Source organism: Oenanthe melanoleuca, chromosome 1, assembly GCF_029582105.1.
Source record: "Oenanthe melanoleuca isolate GR-GAL-2019-014 chromosome 1, OMel1.0, whole genome shotgun sequence".
NCBI classification, from domain to species: domain Eukaryota; kingdom Metazoa; phylum Chordata; class Aves; order Passeriformes; family Muscicapidae; genus Oenanthe; species Oenanthe melanoleuca.
Window position 1 is genome coordinate 36,511,199 of NC_079333.1, and position 18,726 is coordinate 36,529,924.

At 38.3% G+C, this 18,726-nt stretch overlaps 1 protein-coding gene and 2 non-coding genes across 4 annotated transcripts in view; 2 read left to right on the forward strand and 1 right to left on the reverse strand.

Moving 5' to 3' along the window:
* Positions 1-17,131, forward strand: part of CEP295 (centrosomal protein 295) — a 42,146-nt gene extending 25,015 nt beyond the window's left edge. Inside the window, exons 18-29 of one of the 2 annotated variants that reach the window (XM_056502367.1) lie at positions 3,555-3,658; positions 5,141-5,255; positions 6,800-7,033; positions 8,644-8,807; positions 9,035-9,194; positions 11,256-11,899; positions 12,542-12,715; positions 13,682-13,799; positions 14,562-14,765; positions 15,293-15,401; positions 15,904-16,003; positions 16,761-16,938. In XM_056502367.1, the coding sequence (XP_056358342.1) occupies positions 3,555-3,658; positions 5,141-5,255; positions 6,800-7,033; positions 8,644-8,807; positions 9,035-9,194; positions 11,256-11,899; positions 12,542-12,715; positions 13,682-13,799; positions 14,562-14,765; positions 15,293-15,401; positions 15,904-16,003; positions 16,761-16,808 (2,174 nt within the window). In that variant the 3' untranslated portion in view covers positions 16,809-16,938. Of the gene's footprint in view, positions 1-3,554; positions 3,659-5,140; positions 5,256-6,799; positions 7,034-8,643; positions 8,808-9,034; positions 9,195-11,255; positions 11,900-12,541; positions 12,716-13,681; positions 13,800-14,561; positions 14,766-15,292; positions 15,402-15,903; positions 16,004-16,760 lie in introns of both variants that reach the window. The other variant, XM_056502285.1, reaches the window with a different exon arrangement.
* On the forward strand, positions 4,799-4,882 carry LOC130260913 (small nucleolar RNA U2-19). Its single transcript, XR_008841874.1, has one exon. It is a non-coding gene; the product is annotated as a small nucleolar RNA U2-19 (small nucleolar RNA).
* A 1,172-nt stretch (positions 17,132-18,303) lies between the features above and the next one.
* LOC130260886 (small nucleolar RNA SNORA25) lies at positions 18,304-18,436 on the reverse strand. Its single transcript, XR_008841864.1, has one exon. It is a non-coding gene; the product is annotated as a small nucleolar RNA SNORA25 (small nucleolar RNA).
* Positions 18,437-18,726: the final 290 nt, after the last annotated feature.

An 18,726-nucleotide genomic window follows, 5' to 3' on the forward strand; every position in this document is an offset into this window, starting at 1 on the left:
TGAGTAAGCTGTAGGACCATTGCTAGAGCAGCTGTTACCAAATTAATATAAAATATATTGGTGTAGTGTCTTTTTATATTATAGACTATTGTATATGAACAATGCAATAGTTTATGTAAGAGGATTAGGAAACTTTATGTGAACATCTATATTAAAAGAAAAAAAACTCAAAGCTTTCTGTGATTGTGTGTAAGAGGATTGCTCTCTTGAGCAGATCAGCAACCAAAAGAGCCAGTAACAATCTTGATAACATGTAGGCTGTGAGGCTGTCTCTGTTATTTTCAGTAACTAGTGTGGTATTTCAGAAAGAAAATGTACAGTCCCTTGCACTTTAAATACAAAGTTTCTGAAGGGAAAATTTAAGGTTCATTTTAGGTTGTTGCTTATGATTTTTTATTTAATTTGGTTTTTAAAGTTTTTTGCTACTTGATTCTTACCAAAACAAGTTTGCATTTTTCTCATGTTTTCAAGATGTAATTGTGTCTCTACAGGTAAGAGCAAATGAGGGCTTTGTGTGATTCTTGACCTCATTCTTTGAAGTTATGTTCTTGGTGGTTTAAACCTTTCACCAAATAATGCAAGTCTTTACAACTTACGAGTTGTACTGCTTTCATGATCACAGAACCACTAGATGTGTTCACATCCTTGGTCACTGCTCCCATGCTTTTCCAAATCAGACATAAAAGGTGAAAAGAGAAAGTTGGTAAATCTGCTTTTTAAATGCAGGTGCTTTATCAACAAAGGTGAGTTTCCTATGACAGCAGAGTTACCTTGGGTAACAGGCAATTTTTTTAAAAGTCTGTAATTATTTTGCCTCTTGAATTTAGAGGCAGCCATGTCTGTAAAATGGGTCTTAAGGACTGCTTAGGGTTAGTGGGGATGAATCCTTGTGCTCAGTATTGAGTGGTTGCAAGTGCTACACAAACTGATGTGGTTGCAGCCAGAGGACAGGTAACTGCTGAAGTGCTGTTGCGTGGGGTGCCACCAATGAGTCTAAAATCTGAGCTGCTCTTTTACGTGCCACTGATGCGTTGATAGGATGAGTTGGGAGCTTCGGATGCTTAATGTTCTTTCCAATCCTGTTTAGTTGGAATGGGCTAATAGAATTCAAACTGCTAATAGGAAATAGAGTAACCCTGCAGGTGAGATAGGCAGTTTGATGGCATGAATGGAATTTCCTTAGGAAGTCAGCCTGGATCTAGTGACTAGGTTTGATATATTCATCTCTTCAACAGTTCTCCTTCAGGACATATCAACACATTTGTCTCTTGGTATTCATCTGCAGTGGTTCCCTTGAGCAGTGTTCCAGATTTGATTATATTCATGTGCTGCTACTCTGTACAGGGATGTTATTCCAAGCAAGACTTCTTTTTTTTTTTTGGTGATCCAGGCTAACCTAAGATATCACTTTATTTTTAGTACTCACAAATAGTTGTCCATAATTCAGGATTTCAACAGACTGTCTTTTCCATTTCCATTAGCTTTTGTTTGTTTGTTTATCTACATGGCTGGATTTGGACTAATCCCTGGTTTTATATTGTCTTCGCTGAGTGGTTGAATATTTGGTCATTTATCTTTCAAATTGCACCCTAAAATAATTGTTGCTATTTTACTGCCATTTCTCTTGGGGGGAAATAAAAGCATTTGGGATATTACAGATTCAGCTTTTAAACATATATTCTTCATGACATTGTGGTGGCCAGGAAGTTAAAACATGAAAGTCCTATGTCAATGTCAGGATGGTGTGGGGAGCAAGAACCTTGCACTATTATTTTAGAGGAGGTAGAGAAGACTGAAAAACCCTCCTTTATGAATCACCAAATACAGGATTGTAAAGGATATTAATATAATAAAGTCATGGGATATATGAGCATGGATTTTTAATTAAATAATTTGGTTTATAGCATGAAACTGATACTGTTCATCCTTGGTATTAAAAACACAAGAACAGTGCAGGTTATTACAGTTCAGTAATGAAACATTTGTAACATAGCTGTCCATAGAATCTATATACAAGAGATTATTAACTGCTTGAGTCTCATCTCTAGTGTATCCTGAGTTACTGCCTGTCATGGTGATATTCTACAGAAAGTAAAATAATTTCTTTCAGAAAATTATCTCTAATGTTGATGGAAAGGTATTAGGAAATGGAGAATTATGTGGTAGCTTGTTCCAGCATTCACTTTTTTATCAAATTTTAAAAGAAATAGTTATTTCTAGTTTCTGAATGTCAGACAGCCATTTCTAGACACTGCTTCTTATTATTACTTTAGGTTCAGCAATCTTTTGTACTATGCATTTTTCTCCTATGGAGCTATTTAAATAGCAATTGATTAGATCATTGCAGTTTTCATGCTTCTTCAAGGAATTTTCTTGAAGGCTGTGCTTATTTTCAAGATCCTCTGTCCCCTGTATCCTGCTCCAAGGAAGAGGAGCAGACTTGAGCAGGGTACTTGTTCTCAAAATAAATGTGTTTTAGATGTATTTCCTTTCATGTTTTGTACTTTATCCTACATGTCTGCTGGGTAATAGTGGCTGTAAGAAGTCTTGGGTTTTTTTTTTCCCTTTTCCTGAAATAAATTTTAAAATGTTTTGTATTTGTTGAGAACACAATCTTTATTATTATCACATTGTATCAATCATCACTGCTGTTGCTTTACAGAGGAAACATCTGGTTTTTTATAGTATGAATTAGAACAGAGTTTGCCATCTGGTAAGAAACTGAGTTTCAGCATATACAAAGTACAAAGTAGTGTTAGGATTCAGAAAAAGTTAGATATGCCTAAGTAGAGAGTCTTACAAAAGCTGGGGATTTGAAATGTCTGTCATTAGCAGCCTTTTTATAATTGGGAGAAAACATACCTACTTCACTTGTGTTTCATTTCAGTTTCATACTTAGCACTTCTCTCTTGAAAACTATACTGGAAATAAGAATATGTATTTGTTTGTGACAATTAATTTACAATCATAGAATTGTCAAATTTTGAAAGTGCTTATCAGCACTGCATGCAGAAATTGCATTTTTTGGGTGCTGCCATGATGGGGTTTTTTGCACAGATACCAATCTTTTATGTGTAAGAGCATTATGGCAAAAGTGACTCAGTTCCATGGTAGTAGTCATGCTGTAGTTAAGCAAATAAGTGTTTCTGGTTTCCCAGATTCACCTGGAACATCTGATTTTGTTTGTAATCACTGTAATGGTAGATTGTACAGGATTCCCCCTGTTCCAGTGAAATGATTGCGGTAACACTGGCAGAGCCACGTTTCATTCTGCTAAGCCAAAACATTAATTTCAAGCTCTTCCTGCCTGCTCTGTGGAGAGCAGTCAGGGTAGGTAGAAATTTTAGGAAGGCATGTCAAGGACCACAGGTTGCTGATGAAGTTGGTGGTATGGTGGAGCAAGAACTGTTGTGTAGGTGAGAGAAAAGTGGTTATAGATGGGCAGGATCAATGCCAACAGCAGTGGAGTGTTAGTGCCCTCTGCTGTGCATTGCTCACTGTGAACTCAAAAATAGCTTTTTTTTCCTTATTGCTTCTGTTACTTTTGTGTTCAGCCCAGTCCCAGGATTCTCAAGTGTCTCAAAATTCACCAGTTGCCACTGCTGAAGGAGAGCGAATTAGAACAAGTTCTGGACCATCATTCAGGCTTGATAATACGGTTGGTCATATCAAAATATTTATATAACTCTTTATTGTGTGATGTAATCTTTCTTTCTCATATTGAGTGGCTAAGAGAGGGTGCACTATTCTAGATGCAGCAATAAAACAAGCACTAAGTAAAGAGGCAACCACTGTGATGCATCTGCTGGCTCTGGCCCTGTTTGTACAGTATGGGATGCTGTTGCTGCTCTGTCAGGGCACATCATGGGCTTACACTCAGCTTGCTGAGACTCCTTTTCTGCAGTGCTGCTTCCCAGGCAAGCCCAGCTGGACTGGTGCTCTTCCCTTCCCAGGTGCTGGAGTTTGCCCTTGCTGAATTGCATACCATTCCTGTAGAATCAGGCTCAGAGGTCCTTCTGGATACCAGCCCTGCTGTTCAGTGCATGGGATGCTTTTCCTGCCTTAATGTATCTGCAAATTTGATAAAAAGTGTGGTGTCACCTCCTCTGGGTCATTGACAAGGACAGAGCCCTGTGTACTTGTTCCTTACCTGCACAGAGTGTGTAACCCTTCAGTCACTGACTTCTGAGCCTGATTATCCAGCCAGGTTTTTACCCTTCTTACTGTCTATCCATTCAGGTTGCAACATCTAAACTGGGATAATAGAATATTGTGAGAGTGTTAAAAGCCTTGCCAAAACCAGCACCAATCTCCCTCCTTTCTCTCCCTCAAGGATTACATCATTTTGGTAGCAGATAAAAACAGTATTTAAAACATGCTGTGTATTACATGGATGTGTGAAAGTACCTTAGGATGTAAATGTTTTACATGTATATGTTAAATACATATATGTGTATATATAAAGTAGTATTTAAAGAAAAATGTAGCAGAAGGATTTTCAAGACTTTTTATTTTCTTAGGGCACATTTTAAGTCAAAGTTTAAGAAGAACAGTTTACATCTAATTCTTAAAAATTATGAAGTACAAGAACCCTCATTATCTGCTTTGTGACTTTGTAGAGCTTACCTTAAAGAAGATAATGCTTTAGAGGATTTTGTATATTTTAGTTTAATTTCATAGAATTAGATTTTAAGTCTCCTGTATGCAAAAAGTTCAATATTGGAAGTATTTGTAAAATTCATGAGTTTTTAATGTTTTGCATATATGTCCCTCTGAGATCCACAATTCTACTGAAGTGGGTCTGTGATGAGAAATAGCCAAATCTGACCACCAGAAGATAAAACAATCTTCCAGGTGTCATGATTTATATGCAGTTCTGAGAAGCTATATATGAGAGTGAGTGAGTGTGTGTGTGTGTGTGTGTATATGAGAGAGAGGGGAGGGGGCTGTTGGTGAGTGATGTGCCTGGGACATGGGGTATGAATGTGTTGTACTGAGCAAGGATGAACCTATATTTGCCTGACTGTGCAAAACATGAAGGCTCCTACACTTGAACTGAGCTCAGAATAAAATGTGTGGGTTTAAAGCTTTACTTCTGAACATGTGAATACATGGTAACAGATGTATTACTTTATCCTAGGAAGCACCACGTTCAGAGGCTTTCATGCAACAAATACCCTGTGATGTAACTTCAACAATTTCCACTGGCAGCTTTTCAACCAGTGAAATGTTGAAAGCAAGCCCTGTTAACACTGGTGAGTGTTCAGGTTTTGTTGTTCCTGTAAAAGGAAAATCATGGTTTAATTTTGTGGCAGAATGGGTCTAACTCACTGAACATAAATTCTGAGATAAGCTTATGTCAGACTTCACTGAAGGGTGATTAATACACCCTACAGAGTTGAGAATAATCAGAATGTTTTCTTAGGTGCTCATAATTTTTTACTTTTATAATAATTTAATGTTATTATTCATCTTCTTTGGCAAAGAAATATTTTGAGTTTTATTATGCAACTGTAACATTAGCAGCTTTCAAGTGGTAATTTTTTTTTTAAATTATCTTCAAATGATAAAAGTTTCCTAATCAATATATAACATGGATTATTGCAGAGCTATGATTGCCTTGCTGTTAAGATACTTGTTCCACTATCTGCTTGTCACCACAGTAATTCTTAATGACATATTTGTGAAAATGTAATTTGAATGCCATATTGACTTTTATAGTTTTCTGGGAAATATGTTCTTACTATTTTTTGTGTGTAGTCTGCCTCTTGGTGTTGTTAGTTTTTTGTAAAATCAAAAGCAATTCCTTTGTAATAAATATGTAAGTGCTCCTGACGTTATTACTCGTGAACATAGAAGCGAGTTCGAAATTGATTTGATAGTGACCCTTGGATTAACTTACTTTGAGGCTTAATATTGTGTTACTCTGACATGCATCTGATTTCTTAAGAAACATATATATATGTATATTATTCCATGTTTATAAATCAATTTTTTTAAGATTATAGTTTTTATAGCCTGAGATTTCAATGACTCATTTTAACTCTAATGTTTCAAACAGATGTTATTTTGAGTAGTAAACTTTTATAACTCAAGTAAGACATCTGTGTTTTATTGATGTAAGAGAGCTAAAGCCATTTCTAAGATAATTTTCTTGTAGTTTTTCTTCTCTGTTCTTTTTCAGTTTTGAAAGAAAGATACCAGAAGTTTTGTTGTTTGACTAAATAATTTTTTCAAGTCTAGGTGTGTCTTCACTCAACACTTAGTGCTTAGTAATGACCTTTTCTGGTAGCTTTGTGCAATTCTTCTGTAAACTTATGGATAAAGAAGAGTTGGTGTACTGTTTAGGAACATGATTTTGGTTGTCTTGATCCCTTGAATTTCTAGTGTTGGTATAAAGCAATTTCTGTTTGAGCACGAATCAAACCACTGTGGGGTGTCATAAAGATATTCAAGAGCACATTAAAGGATTGACACATTTATATGCAGTAGGAGGTAAAAATGTGCTAGTTAGCATAAAAGAGCAGTATTAATTCTTTTCTGATTCTATAATTTCAGTATTTCCTAAGTCTGCATTCTGTAAAAGTGCTAAGACTGACTGCTCCCTAATTAGATATTAGCAACTTGCATTTGTGAAAATGTGTGCTGAGGTTTGTAGGAACGTTGACAGGAGACAATTAAAGAAACAAAACTCCAGAACTCTTTATGAATATTTCAGGATACTAAGCACTGTCTTTTCAAATGATGTAATGTAAGTGGTTTGTATGCAAAACTGTGAACATCTAACTTATTATTTCAGGATTGTCTTCTGATAGTAGAGAAGATGGAATTCTGAGAGAAACAAGAAGCCACTCTAGGAACTCCTCACTTCCTTTTACTTTGCAGCAGAGGCAAGAGAATTTGTCTGGAGCATCTGAAAGTCAGTTGTCTGAAGGAGAGATGTACTTTTACAAAGAAAACCAGATACAGCAGATCTTGGGGAGACCTACTGGGAACTTGAACTCTTACTCAGAGGACAATACACATTTCCAAGGTATTCATTATTTTATAGCATTTTTGTGCTGCTCTCTGATCATACAGAATAAGGAGCTTGCTCAGTGTTAGGCATTGGTCTGTATTATTTATATTCAACTTACATTTTAAAGTCAATAAGGATTCTACATGCAGGAATTCAATACATTGATGTTCTTGGAACTTGGTGTTAGATATATGTTCACAAAGCATTATCTAGTGCAGAAAAAAAAAATGACTGGCCAGGTCTCTATCAGTTCTGTGCCATTTCCTGCCACTGTGGCTGCTTGTTACTTGTGCAATTTTTGTCACTTGTTTATGCACAGCTTTCACTTCTGGAAGGTAGAGAAATACTATGTAACACTTCATTGTTCACAGGGGTTCACATAGTTGATGGAACTCTTGATTGACTGGCTGATGGGAGTTTTAAGCTTTCTAGAAAAATGTAGCAATTCATGAAAATTAGGAACATCATTATTAGCTATCATAAATATTTAATTCAAATAATTTCCTCCTGGAATATTTGAAAACCTCAAATCATATAATTATAGATTAATCTAGACCTGGAAGTACCTTCTAGTTGTGTGGCCCAAATTCTCCTTCCTGCTCACAGCAGAGCCATCTTAGACCAGGCTGGTTAAGGGCTTGTCCAGACGAGTTCTGAGTATCTCCAAGGACAAAGATTCTACACCTCCAAGCAACATTTTAATTATTTTCTTTTTTTTTTTTTTTTTTTTTTTTTTCTTCTCTTCTTGGATGATTGAAGAGACTGCATTTTCTTTTAACTGACAGAGAACAGATTTGGGTTTAGTACTAGGAAGAAATCCATCATAGTGAGGGTGTTGAGGCACTGGTACAGTGCTGAGGCACTGATGCTGGTTGCCCAGAGAGGTTATAGATGCCCCATCCCTGAAAGTGTTCAAGGCCAGATTGGATGGGACTTTGAGTAACTGGACAAGTGGAGGGTGTCCCATTGCAAGGGGTTTGGAACTAGATGATATTTAGGGTCCCTTCCAACCCAGACCATTCTAGGATTCTCTGTGCTGTCTCTTAAGGGGTAGTGGACAGCAGACATTTTTTCTATCACTTCCCTCACACCCCCAGTTCTTCTTTTAAGATTGAACAAACTCAGTTATTTAGCTGCTGTTTGAACATCATGTGCTACATCATCCTCTGATCATCCTTGTGGCTCTTTGTTGGTCTTGTTCCATTGTGAGTTTTGTACTGAAAAACCCACACTACTTCTGATGCAGTCTCAAAAGAGCTGAACAGAGAACTTATGGACTTCACCCTTTCAAATAAAGAATAATAAAATTGAACGGGGTAACACTTTCTTACTACTTCTTATATCTGCATTGTGTCAGAGTCAAAGAATTGGATGCAAAAGGTTTTGTTTTTACAGCTGGTATTTGTATACCTCCAGGATTCTATAGACTTTATTTACTGTATATAGAAACAACTTGTGACATGTCCATTGTTTGGGGGTTTTGTTTTTTTTGTTGATTTTGGGGTTTTATTGTTTGGTTTTTTTAATTGTTTTTTTGTTTGTTTGTTTGGTTGGTTTTATGTGGGGCTGGTTTTGGGGATGTGGGTGATGTTTGTTTGTTTTTTAAATAACCTCTTTTCTTTTAGCTCTAGCAACTGAATTCTGTTTTCCTGAAATGAAGAGACCTTTTCGAAACTTCCATCACCAGCTCTTTCAGCCTTTGGAACCAAGTGTTGACTTTGATACATCATCAACATCATCATCCTGTTCTCAATACAGAATTTTCCAACACAGTAGAGAATTTAGCAAGGTACTGCAGAAAAAACTCTGGAAGAGGAAATGCTTTGGCTGAAGATTTCTGTAAGATGTAAATGGATAATCCCTATACTATTTAGAAAAAATACAGCAGTATTTTTATATGCATAGATTGCTGATTGTAGCAGAAGTGTGACCCAAAAATCAAAACTACTTTTTTCTTTTAATCCTTCATATTTCTGAAAAAATTAATCTTAAATCAAAATTTTTTTATGCCGCTAGACTTCAGAATTTTCAACAGAAAGTCCAGATGTGTCTACATTTCTAGAAGGGGAAAACCCTGGTCTGAATGGACAAAGAAGCAGTCTGCCTTCTAGTCTTGAAAGAAATGGGCAAAATATTACATCAGAAGAAGGTTCTGCTAGAGAAAATGTTACTCCAGGTATGTTCAGTGTAGTCAGATCAGTGCTTTCAAAATCAGCTTTGTGCCAGTGTGTAAATACCAGCCCTTAGAGTGGATTTGCAGTGTTGAAAAGGGGACAGATCTCACTGCTCAGCCCTGCTTTGAAATGTCTTAGCTTAACCTCACGATCTCCTCCACCACCTTAAATGGTAGAACTTCTAAATTTTCTAAGTTCATTTCTTCCGCAGTTAAGACTGTGATACAAAAGCAGACCAGTGTGTTCAAGTCACTGTAATGGATATTATGTTACTTATTCCTTCTGCAGTGATTTGGTTAGTGAAGAAATATCAACTCTGTCTGAAGCTGTCCTTTTTCAAATACTTATTAATCTATATCCATTATTTTGTAAGCTTGAGTAAGATAAGGAGGTTCTAAAAATTGATTAAAATTTTGTTCATGTGTTAGTCTCTCTGAACTGACACATTTGTCTTTTACATACATTGCATTTTTCAGGAAAAATTCCATTTTTCTTTCCTACTGTAAGTCACAGCAATATACTGCACACCGTGATACTTGGTTTGATTACAGAACTGCCTTATCTCTACAAAATAAAGTGGAGGACAGGACAGCAACTTTTGAGCTACAGTGTTATAATTAATTTAGTGGATTAGAAATTTATGATTAACTTAACTGCAACTTATAGCAGGAAAAATATTTTTAATGTTTTGCAGTTAAATTTTAAATTAACTTGATATTTCATGTAATTCTAAATTCTGAAAATTCCAAATGCAGCTAGTAGCAATCTAAATATTTCTGGAGCAAGAATCAGGTGTTTCAGTGTTTCAAGATGCTCCAGCAAAAAGCTGAACAGGAAATGTGGCAATAATTACCACTAATTTAAGTAATAGGTGTAGTTATAATGTAAATGTTATTGGTCAGTTATATTTGTAACTTGCAAAGTAATAAAAAATGCTAGAAGAGGTTGACACTTCAAGATGTTGTGGTCACATCAAATAAGATTTAGGAAGCTCCATTTTAACTTCAAACCATTCTATTTCTAAATTGCTTATAGACACATTCTTTTTTTTTAACTGCAAAATCTTCCCATCTCTTAAGTTTTTTTTATAATCTCAAACCAATTATTGTTGTGGTTTAAAAGGAGGGGGAAAATAACATAAGCAACGGGCTAAGTAAGTAAAAACTATTTTGGATTGTTCAAGGAAGACTGATGTTGCAATGTAATTCTTCCCTCCCCCTGAACAGCTGTTTATCAGCAGAAAATATTCTTTATACATGTAAAACTAGATTTCTTCTGTGTATCAAAGAATGCCAAAAAAGTCTAAAGGAAACCATTAAAAGGTTTCTGTGGCACTTTCCATGTGTATAAAAAGCCTGGTGATAACACAGTGCTGGAGTCTGTGCAACCAATTTCATCAAACTTAGGACAAAAAAAAGTAATTTAAACAACACTGTTACCTGTTTGGCAGATGCTATTCTGCTGAAATGCTTCCCCAATAATTAATGTTGATACCCAGTCTTTCTCTTTGCCCAGCTTCTTCTGGGGAAAAATGGTATCTTGACTTCTATGCTCAGATAAAGAAAGATAATTTAGGGTGCAATACTGTTCCTTGTAGGAACAGTGGTCTCTGTTCCAGTTTGAATGTTGCTTTCTACTTTGAAGATTTTCTGCCCAAGTTATGGTGTTTTGGATCATTTTCCTTCTGGTTTAGAAATTTTGTTGCAGGCCCAAAAGAGATTCAGAGGACTTCCATTTACAGGGTATAAGGTATAAAATGTTCTGACTTCAGTGTAGTTATGTCAGCACCATCACAAAATCCATCCCTAAACATAAGCAGCAGCAGAAATTGCTGTATTTTTAATTTTGTGTACAGTGATGGATTAATTTTCTGTGATGTTAATGGTATTATGTTTGAGGAAACTTAAGCAGTTTTTTTAAACAAAATGTTTCTTCCTATTTACTAGACTTCTTATACATTATATACAGTTATACATTACTGAAAAATCTTCTTATAGAGAGACTTAAAGTGGAAATTCTGTTTTGTTAGCAAGAAGTTTGACTTCTGACAATTTTTGAAACAGGATCTGAAGAATCTTTTCAACCACTGCAATTAGACTCTACTCTGAGTGATGACTGTCAGAATGCTGATCAGCCAGGGGGTATTAACACGGTGACACAGAGACCTTTTGAACAAACCCCTGGAATTATGAACAGAGACAATGAGAACTATATTTCACCTGCAAGTGGATATGAAGAGCTGTCAAGAAGTATGGGATGTATTAGTCTCCAGTGTTCAGTGGAAAATCTGCGGAATGAAAGTCTGATTCACCTGGAAGAGCAAAAATCATTTTATCAACTAGATCCCTCACCTGTTCCGATGGATCAAACTTCCCCTCAGCAGTTAATAAAAGAGACTATGTCTTCTGAAAAATTACCTTTGGAGGCATTTGATGAGAAGAAGCATGTGAAGCTTCCTGAAAAATCAGTTCATGTAGATGAGGTAAATAAAGCTGTGGAGCTGCATTCTCAGTGCAATACAGATATAAAGGAGCCAGATCAAAGCTTTCCAGAAGGACAAGAACCTCTCAGAGTTCTCATAGAAACCAATTTGCAAGACTCAGACATCCGTTTGCACACTGTTGTACAACAGAACAGTTCTTTATTCCAAAGACATGAAAAACATTCTCATCCTGAGCCCAGAAGCTCTTGTCATATTCCAGTCTGGGTGAGTAGAACAGATTTCCAAAAGCAGGGATTTTGTTGTTGCACAAAGTTATTTTAGACCTTCAATATCTGAAAGCTTGGCAAATGTTGATTTTGCAATTCCAGTTCCTGTTTCCTGGAGTTTTGCCCTACTCCTCCTTCCAGATCTTGGCACTGAGATGATTAGCAGTAGTTTAAATGGCTGAGTTCCCACGATGGTTGGAGGAGCTGTAGCATCTCTACTGCACCTCCTCCCCTTAGCACAGTGACAGAGCTCATGCAGCTGGGTTACATGGCATGAGTGCCTCACTGAACAGCCCCTGGCTCTGTTTAGAAGCCTGAAGGAGGTAAATAAATTAACCAAAGCATAAGCAAACTTAAAGAAACAGTGTTGATGTAGCGTTAAAAAAAAATTGCCCTAGAACTACGTAATTTAAACTTGTGGAGAGGGAGAGTATTTGTAGTTGTTAGTTGCTTTGGGTTATTTGTTTCAGTTTTTTGAATTCTGATATACAAATATTCTTTCTGTATTTCATTTGCTGCTTGGGGCAGGTTTTCTTTCTTCTGTATGTTAAATGAGTTCCTTTTTCTGATAACAGTTGTTGCTGGAAATACTGGGTTTTTACTATTTTCCTTCCTATGTCTTGATTAATTTATTTTCTAGGAGACTGAGTCAGGGCATGGTATTATGGAAGAACCTGAGCTCACTCTGATAAGCTCCAATGACATCAGTATTGTAGAATCAGACATTCAACATCCTAACCAAGAGAAAGTTAAGGAGGATGCAATGGATAACTCAGCATGTGTGGATCAGTGTGAATGTAATGTTTTTACTGAGGTGAGCATTATCTAAGGCGATTCTGTTTTGAAGTTAGAGAGAGAGAGGCCCCACTGCAGCAGTTCATCCACTGTTTCCAAACAAGAGATTGTTGGGTTCTCCAAGCTTTGTAATTGCTTTGGATCATCTTGGTTTGATGTTAGGTTTTCCAGACATATCTCATAGATCCTAAATTTGGGATATTCCTTAGAATTACTACCTTGTCATATTGATCTAGATAGAGTTTGGGAAGACTTGCTGCAAAAAACAAAACCAACTTGCTGGTGTTTGCAAGATTGAATTGTATCTTAGTTAAAACTGAATGAAAGGAGCACGTGGGATAAAATGAAAACTACAAATTAAACAGGTAAAAAAAGGAGGAGCCCCTCACCTTGTGCTCCATGGGTGCTGAAGTACTGATGCAGAACCAAGTAATCTGTGTCTGTTAGATAAATGGTTTATATTAAATCGTGCACTAATTGCAAGAGGCATCTAGAGAATTCCTAAAAGTTTCTAAGGATGGGTTTTTACCAAGTAGTTTATACATGGGTGAGGTGGAGGTTGGCAGGTGGAGGCTGTACTGCTGCAGTGGGTGTCACTGTCTCTGGGAAAAGAGGGAAAAGAGAACAGAAGAGAGTGATGGGGAGAACTGGAGAGAGCAGGAGGAAAGGAAAAGAAATTGGATTTGCAGACCTGTACTAAGAACATGCAATTAAAATCTGGTGGGCAAAAAGTCTTTAATGGATGTTTTTAGGTTTTTTGAGGACTTTGTTTGTTTCTGTTTTAAGTTTTAAAATGTTTTTAGAAAACAGTTTTTTCATACCTATTACCAAGATCCATTTCTGATTTTGCTTTGCATCAGGCATAAAGGCAAAAACATGTCTTTTCTTTGCATTGGGTCTATGCTGTGGTACAGTAGTACTGCTTCACTCAGATTTGTTGTATGTTTTAAGCATTTCCAATCCAATCACTTATCTTTTGAAACAGGAGAGAGAATTTTTACCACTAGGTCCAGATGCAGATTATTCAGCATTCACAGGGCCTGACAGTTCTCCCAAAGCCCAGAGTTCCAATGACAGTCACTGTCCATCACATCAGACTGCAGGTAATTATGTGGTACTTCAATACACTGAAGTTGAAAGTATTTTTTAGTATTATTTAGTATTTCCTCAACAAAATACACTTCTCATTTGGAAAACTTAGAGCTGGTTTCACTTAGGCAAGTGCATCCTGCTGTTCAGGCTTGCTCTGTAGCACCTTTGACTGAGGATTAGTGTGTCACATTGACTTGTCTCTTCCTAGGCCAGGTTCTCTCTGATAAAACTTCAGAATCTCTACACTTGTTTGGTGTTGTAATGACTTGATTTTGAAAAAATCTGTGTCATTTTCTGATTTGTTGTCATAGTTTATGAACCTTTATTTTTGATTTTCTTTTAGTCCCTCAAGTCCTGTAGCCAAAGAATTATCCTTTTTTTTTTTTTTTAATCCTGTTCTGATGATAGTCTGTAACAGTAGTAAAATACTGACTTTTTTTGTCTAAGATGAACTACAGTAATGTGAAGGTCAGGAATTCACAGAACTTAATTTTGTTAGGGATTTGTCAGGTCTTCAGTATATTTTGATGCATCCAGATGCTTTTGATGCAATATTTCTCACAGCATTTGTCTGGGCAGACCTGCTGACCATTCTGAATACCATAGGTCTGAATTGCTGCTGGTTCTGCAAGATGCCTCATTCTAAGCCATTCTCCTCATGCCATTTACAACAGTGCTCAACTCAGCATTTTAGGAGAAGTATCTTGAAATGCATGACTTACTGCTCATTGCTAACAGTGAGAAATGTAGAGACTTCTCCTTTTCTTTCACAGTGATGCTGCTGGAATTTGCAGCTACACCCGGAAGTTTACAAAAATCTTTCTTAAAAAGAAAGCAGAATTTCATCCAGGAATCTCAGAAAAGAGTAGAAGCAATAAAAAATAAGGAGAGAGAAAATGAAAAGCTGGGAGCAAGAAAGCTTCAAGGAGGAAAGTCTAAGAATCTAAGAAGCAAACAGGAGTCTGGTCTTCTCTCTGGTAGGTTTATCTGGGGGCAAGACACAGTATTAGGTATCCCTTCAATCAAAGAATAAATGTATTTGCCATGTATTTGCTGTTGCAGACTGGGATATTCTTTGTTTTCTCAGGGAATCAGATTTGTTTTCCCCACTGTCTGGCTGCCTCTTCAGTGCTGTAAAGGCCCTTACAAGGGCTCTTCATATTTCACAATCAGCCCACCTTTATCATTGTAAGGTGCCTCTGCAAACAGCTGCTCATCACAGAACAGTGTAGCAGTTTAGCAAACTTGTGCATCTCTAGTGCCTGGTCCTGGTGGCTTGGAGGTCAGCTCTGGAGAGCTATGGATGGCCTGAAGCACAGGCAGCAGCCTCAGGAGTGAGACTGGGAGGATTTAACTCAGGATGTCATCTCTATTGCTTCCATTCTGCTAGCTTGTTTTGGGTTTTGTTGTGTCTTTAAAAATCTATGGAAATCTCTCATGCTTTTGAGGTAGCTGAACTAGTGATTTAAATATAAGATATGTTTGGCTTCTTTTTTTCCCCTAGGAAAAAATGGTACACTTGCCAATCAGTTGAAAAAAGTAGGAGAAGTGAAAGTATCTTCTCGAGAGGAGAGGAAGGCTGGAGAGATTGAAATGCACCAGCGTACATCCAGGTAATGCATGAACACAAGTGGGAGAAGTTTAATTAAAAACAACCCAAAAAACCCCCGAGTTCATCTGTGTTTTATGAAAGCTGCTGTTCAGTCTGTGCTCTTCCAGCTGGACCCAGTGCTGCTAACATTGAGCAGGTGGGAGAGGAGCCAGGTGTGTCTGATGCAGGTACCTGCTGGGCATTGCCCTTGCAGAGGTGGCACTGAGGAAGGTCACTCTGCTGGTGTCACCCTACTGAGCCAGCTGTGTCATGGGATTAAATTTGATGCCAAGTTCACAGTTGCACTTGGGCACTTAGAGCAGTAACAAGAGCAGCTCTGAATGGGGAGGGGGCTTGTTTGATGCAGTTGAAAAACTATTTGAAGTGATTCTGGATTACTGGAGAGTGCAGTGAAATTTTCCCAGTTGCTAGCAACTGAGCCAAGGCAAACCCTTAAACTTGTTAACCTACTCCGTTTGTGCCACTTCCTTCCTGCCCAGACACTTGTTTTTCTGTTTTCACAGACTTTATAATCAGCTTGCAGAAGTAAAAATCAGAAGGGAAGAAAAAACAAGGCAAGAAACTTATGCTAAAAACAGAGAAAAGGCTAAAGAGTTTCAAAAGGTAATAGTTTGCTACAGTGTCTTCTTGTCCTTTGGTCTCGTGATTCCAGAGTAATGGAGATGTGCTGTGACTGGAGATGAAATGGAGAACCCTCAAACCAGTCTGGATGTAAAGTGATGCCATTGATACATCCCATGTGAGAATTTCCTTGTCAACAACTGAACTCATATTTTCTCTAAAAAGCATGTCTGCCTCAGGCTGAATTTTTCTGACCTGAGCTTAAGCAATAAGGCTCCAGCTGCTTACAATATTCTGGGTTTGGTACATTTTGGGCTGCTTTGGCTACTATAGGTAGGGTAAGATTCTGGACATGCCCAAACTTGAAAGATGCAAGAATCTTGTTGGGGTTTTGATGGCAGTTGCTGTGGAACAGGGTTGAACAAGAAACCTGTACTTGACAATTCCCCCATTCCCCTGCTGGGCCTCAAACTGAAGGGGAGGAAATGATTGATAATCCTGACAGGCTGTGACAACCATAGGGGATTTAGGTCCAATTCCTACCTTTGGCCCTGAGCACAACTCACCTGCTTTGTGGCAGAATGATTTGCTGCTCGTTACATTGCTTTACAGACCCCAGCATTGACAGAAATGACAAATAAGCACACCTGCCCCCCCTGCCCTTTGGAACAGCACTCACTGCTGTCCAGACTGCCCTGCCCATTCCTGATGTTCTGGTACAGCACAGTACCCAGGAATGCTGGCTTTAGGGCAGTCACTTCAGCTTCAGTACTTTATTCCTGGTTTGTTGTATTTGCAGAAAATGCTGGAAAAACTGCGAGCCAAGAAGACCAGGAAAGCACCATGACAGGCAAAGACTGAGCAACAAGGACACAGTGGGATTGGTACAATCCAGGCCACTGAGTGGTGCAGCCTAAATAGTGAATTGTGAAGCTATTTAGGAATCCTCAGCTTCAAGCTGTAGGAAAACAGTGAGTACCCCAAACCCCCTGCAGCCCCCTGTTCAGAGCTCACCAGTGCAGCAGATGGACTGTGCTGCTTTCATCATTGTTTATCTCAGATGGAGTTATTGGCCTGAAAGGCCTTTCATGTATGTTAATATTTTACAGAGATACTAAGTTTTGTAATGTATATGTATAAAATATTTTTAAATAAAGTTAAGGTTATTTGAATTCTTGAGTACAGGACATTTCTTCTGTAAAGCTGGAGTTTTTAATCTATTCTTTGCAGTATGTGATTTAAGATTAGAAGTATAGTTTCCTGCAGTTACAAGGTACATAAAAAAAGGAGTTGAATGGGAGAATTAAAAAGAGGTAAGCACATCATCCAGACAAATTCAAAACTCAACTTGTGCTGTAAACTTTGCTATTAACAGGTGCAGTACCAAGGGCTTTTCATTCTCATTTTGGTTCAAGTGCACCACAGCAAATCATGGAGCAGTTGGGGGTCGTGAAGAAACCTTTAAAGGTCCTCTGGTCCAATTCCCCTGCAGTGCTTAAGGCTCTATAAAGATCCCTGGAACCTTCTCTGCTCCAGGCTGAACCCCAACTCTGAGCCTCTTCCCAGACCTGTCCAGGGCTTTGGTACAGTTGAATTGAGTGACAGGGAAGGGAGGGAAAAGACCTGATAAATCCACTTCCAGTCACCTCTGCACTCAGTTTAGCTGGGCTCTCTCTAACACTCAACAGGCACCTGCACAGCTCTCAGGAGGGCAAGAGACAAGTCACAACACATACTACAGTGTACAAAGCAGTAACAAGTGAAAATGAACGTTTAATTCCAAAAAACTGCAATACAAATAAAGAACCTTCTCTAGAGTGTAACAGCTGTGCAGTTCTTTGCAGCAGGCTTGCAGCACCATCACCAGGATCTAAGAGAGGAAAAATATCTATTAGCACTTTCAATACAAATAAAAGCAACTTGTCTAATATCCAATCTAAACCTCTCCAGGCAGAACTTGAGGTCATCTCCTCTCATCCTCCTGCTTGCAGATTGGCAGATCAACCCCACCTCAACACAAGCTCCTTTTAGGAGGTTGTACAAAGCAGAAGATTCCCCTTGTGTCTTCTTTTCTCCAGGCTAAACACCCCCACCAGCTGCTCCTCATCGGACATGCTCCAGACCCTTTCCTAGCTCCACTGACCTTCTCTGGACACACAAGCAGCAACTGGGCTGCAAGACTGCTCAAACCACAACCAAATCAACTCTGTTCCCGAATGTCCCATGCTGCAAGTTCTTGCTTCAGGACGGAACTTAGTAGGCTCTCCTCTACATGAGCATCAAAAAGCCCCAAAGGCAGCAGGATGAGGCTCTTTTTCAGCCCAGGAGGCCAAACTACACGAGGTGTTATCTCCTCAGAAATAGACCATAGAACACATGGAGTGTCCACGGCATCCTGAAGAGGATTTCAATATGCGGTCACCGCGTTAAGAGCTGCTGGTTTTTCAGCCATGCAAACCCTCTTTGAAGTGACCTTTAATTTCTTTACAGTTATCAGCCTTTTTGCCAAGTGCCCTTACCTTCACTCTCACTTTGGTAGCTTCCAGGAGGTGTTTCTCATCCCTCTGACATGCAGCAATTTGGCAGCAGACCCTAGGAGTTAAAAAGACGGGTTTGATTAGTACAGGGGGAAAGGCACCCTGGGTGTAAATTGCATGGAACAGCCTTTGTTTCCCTTTCTTGCTTCTGTTCCAAAGAACCATCCTCATAGCAGGAGCTCTAGAAGCCCTCCCAACTGGAACTTTTGTTCCCCTGTAGTTTCAGTG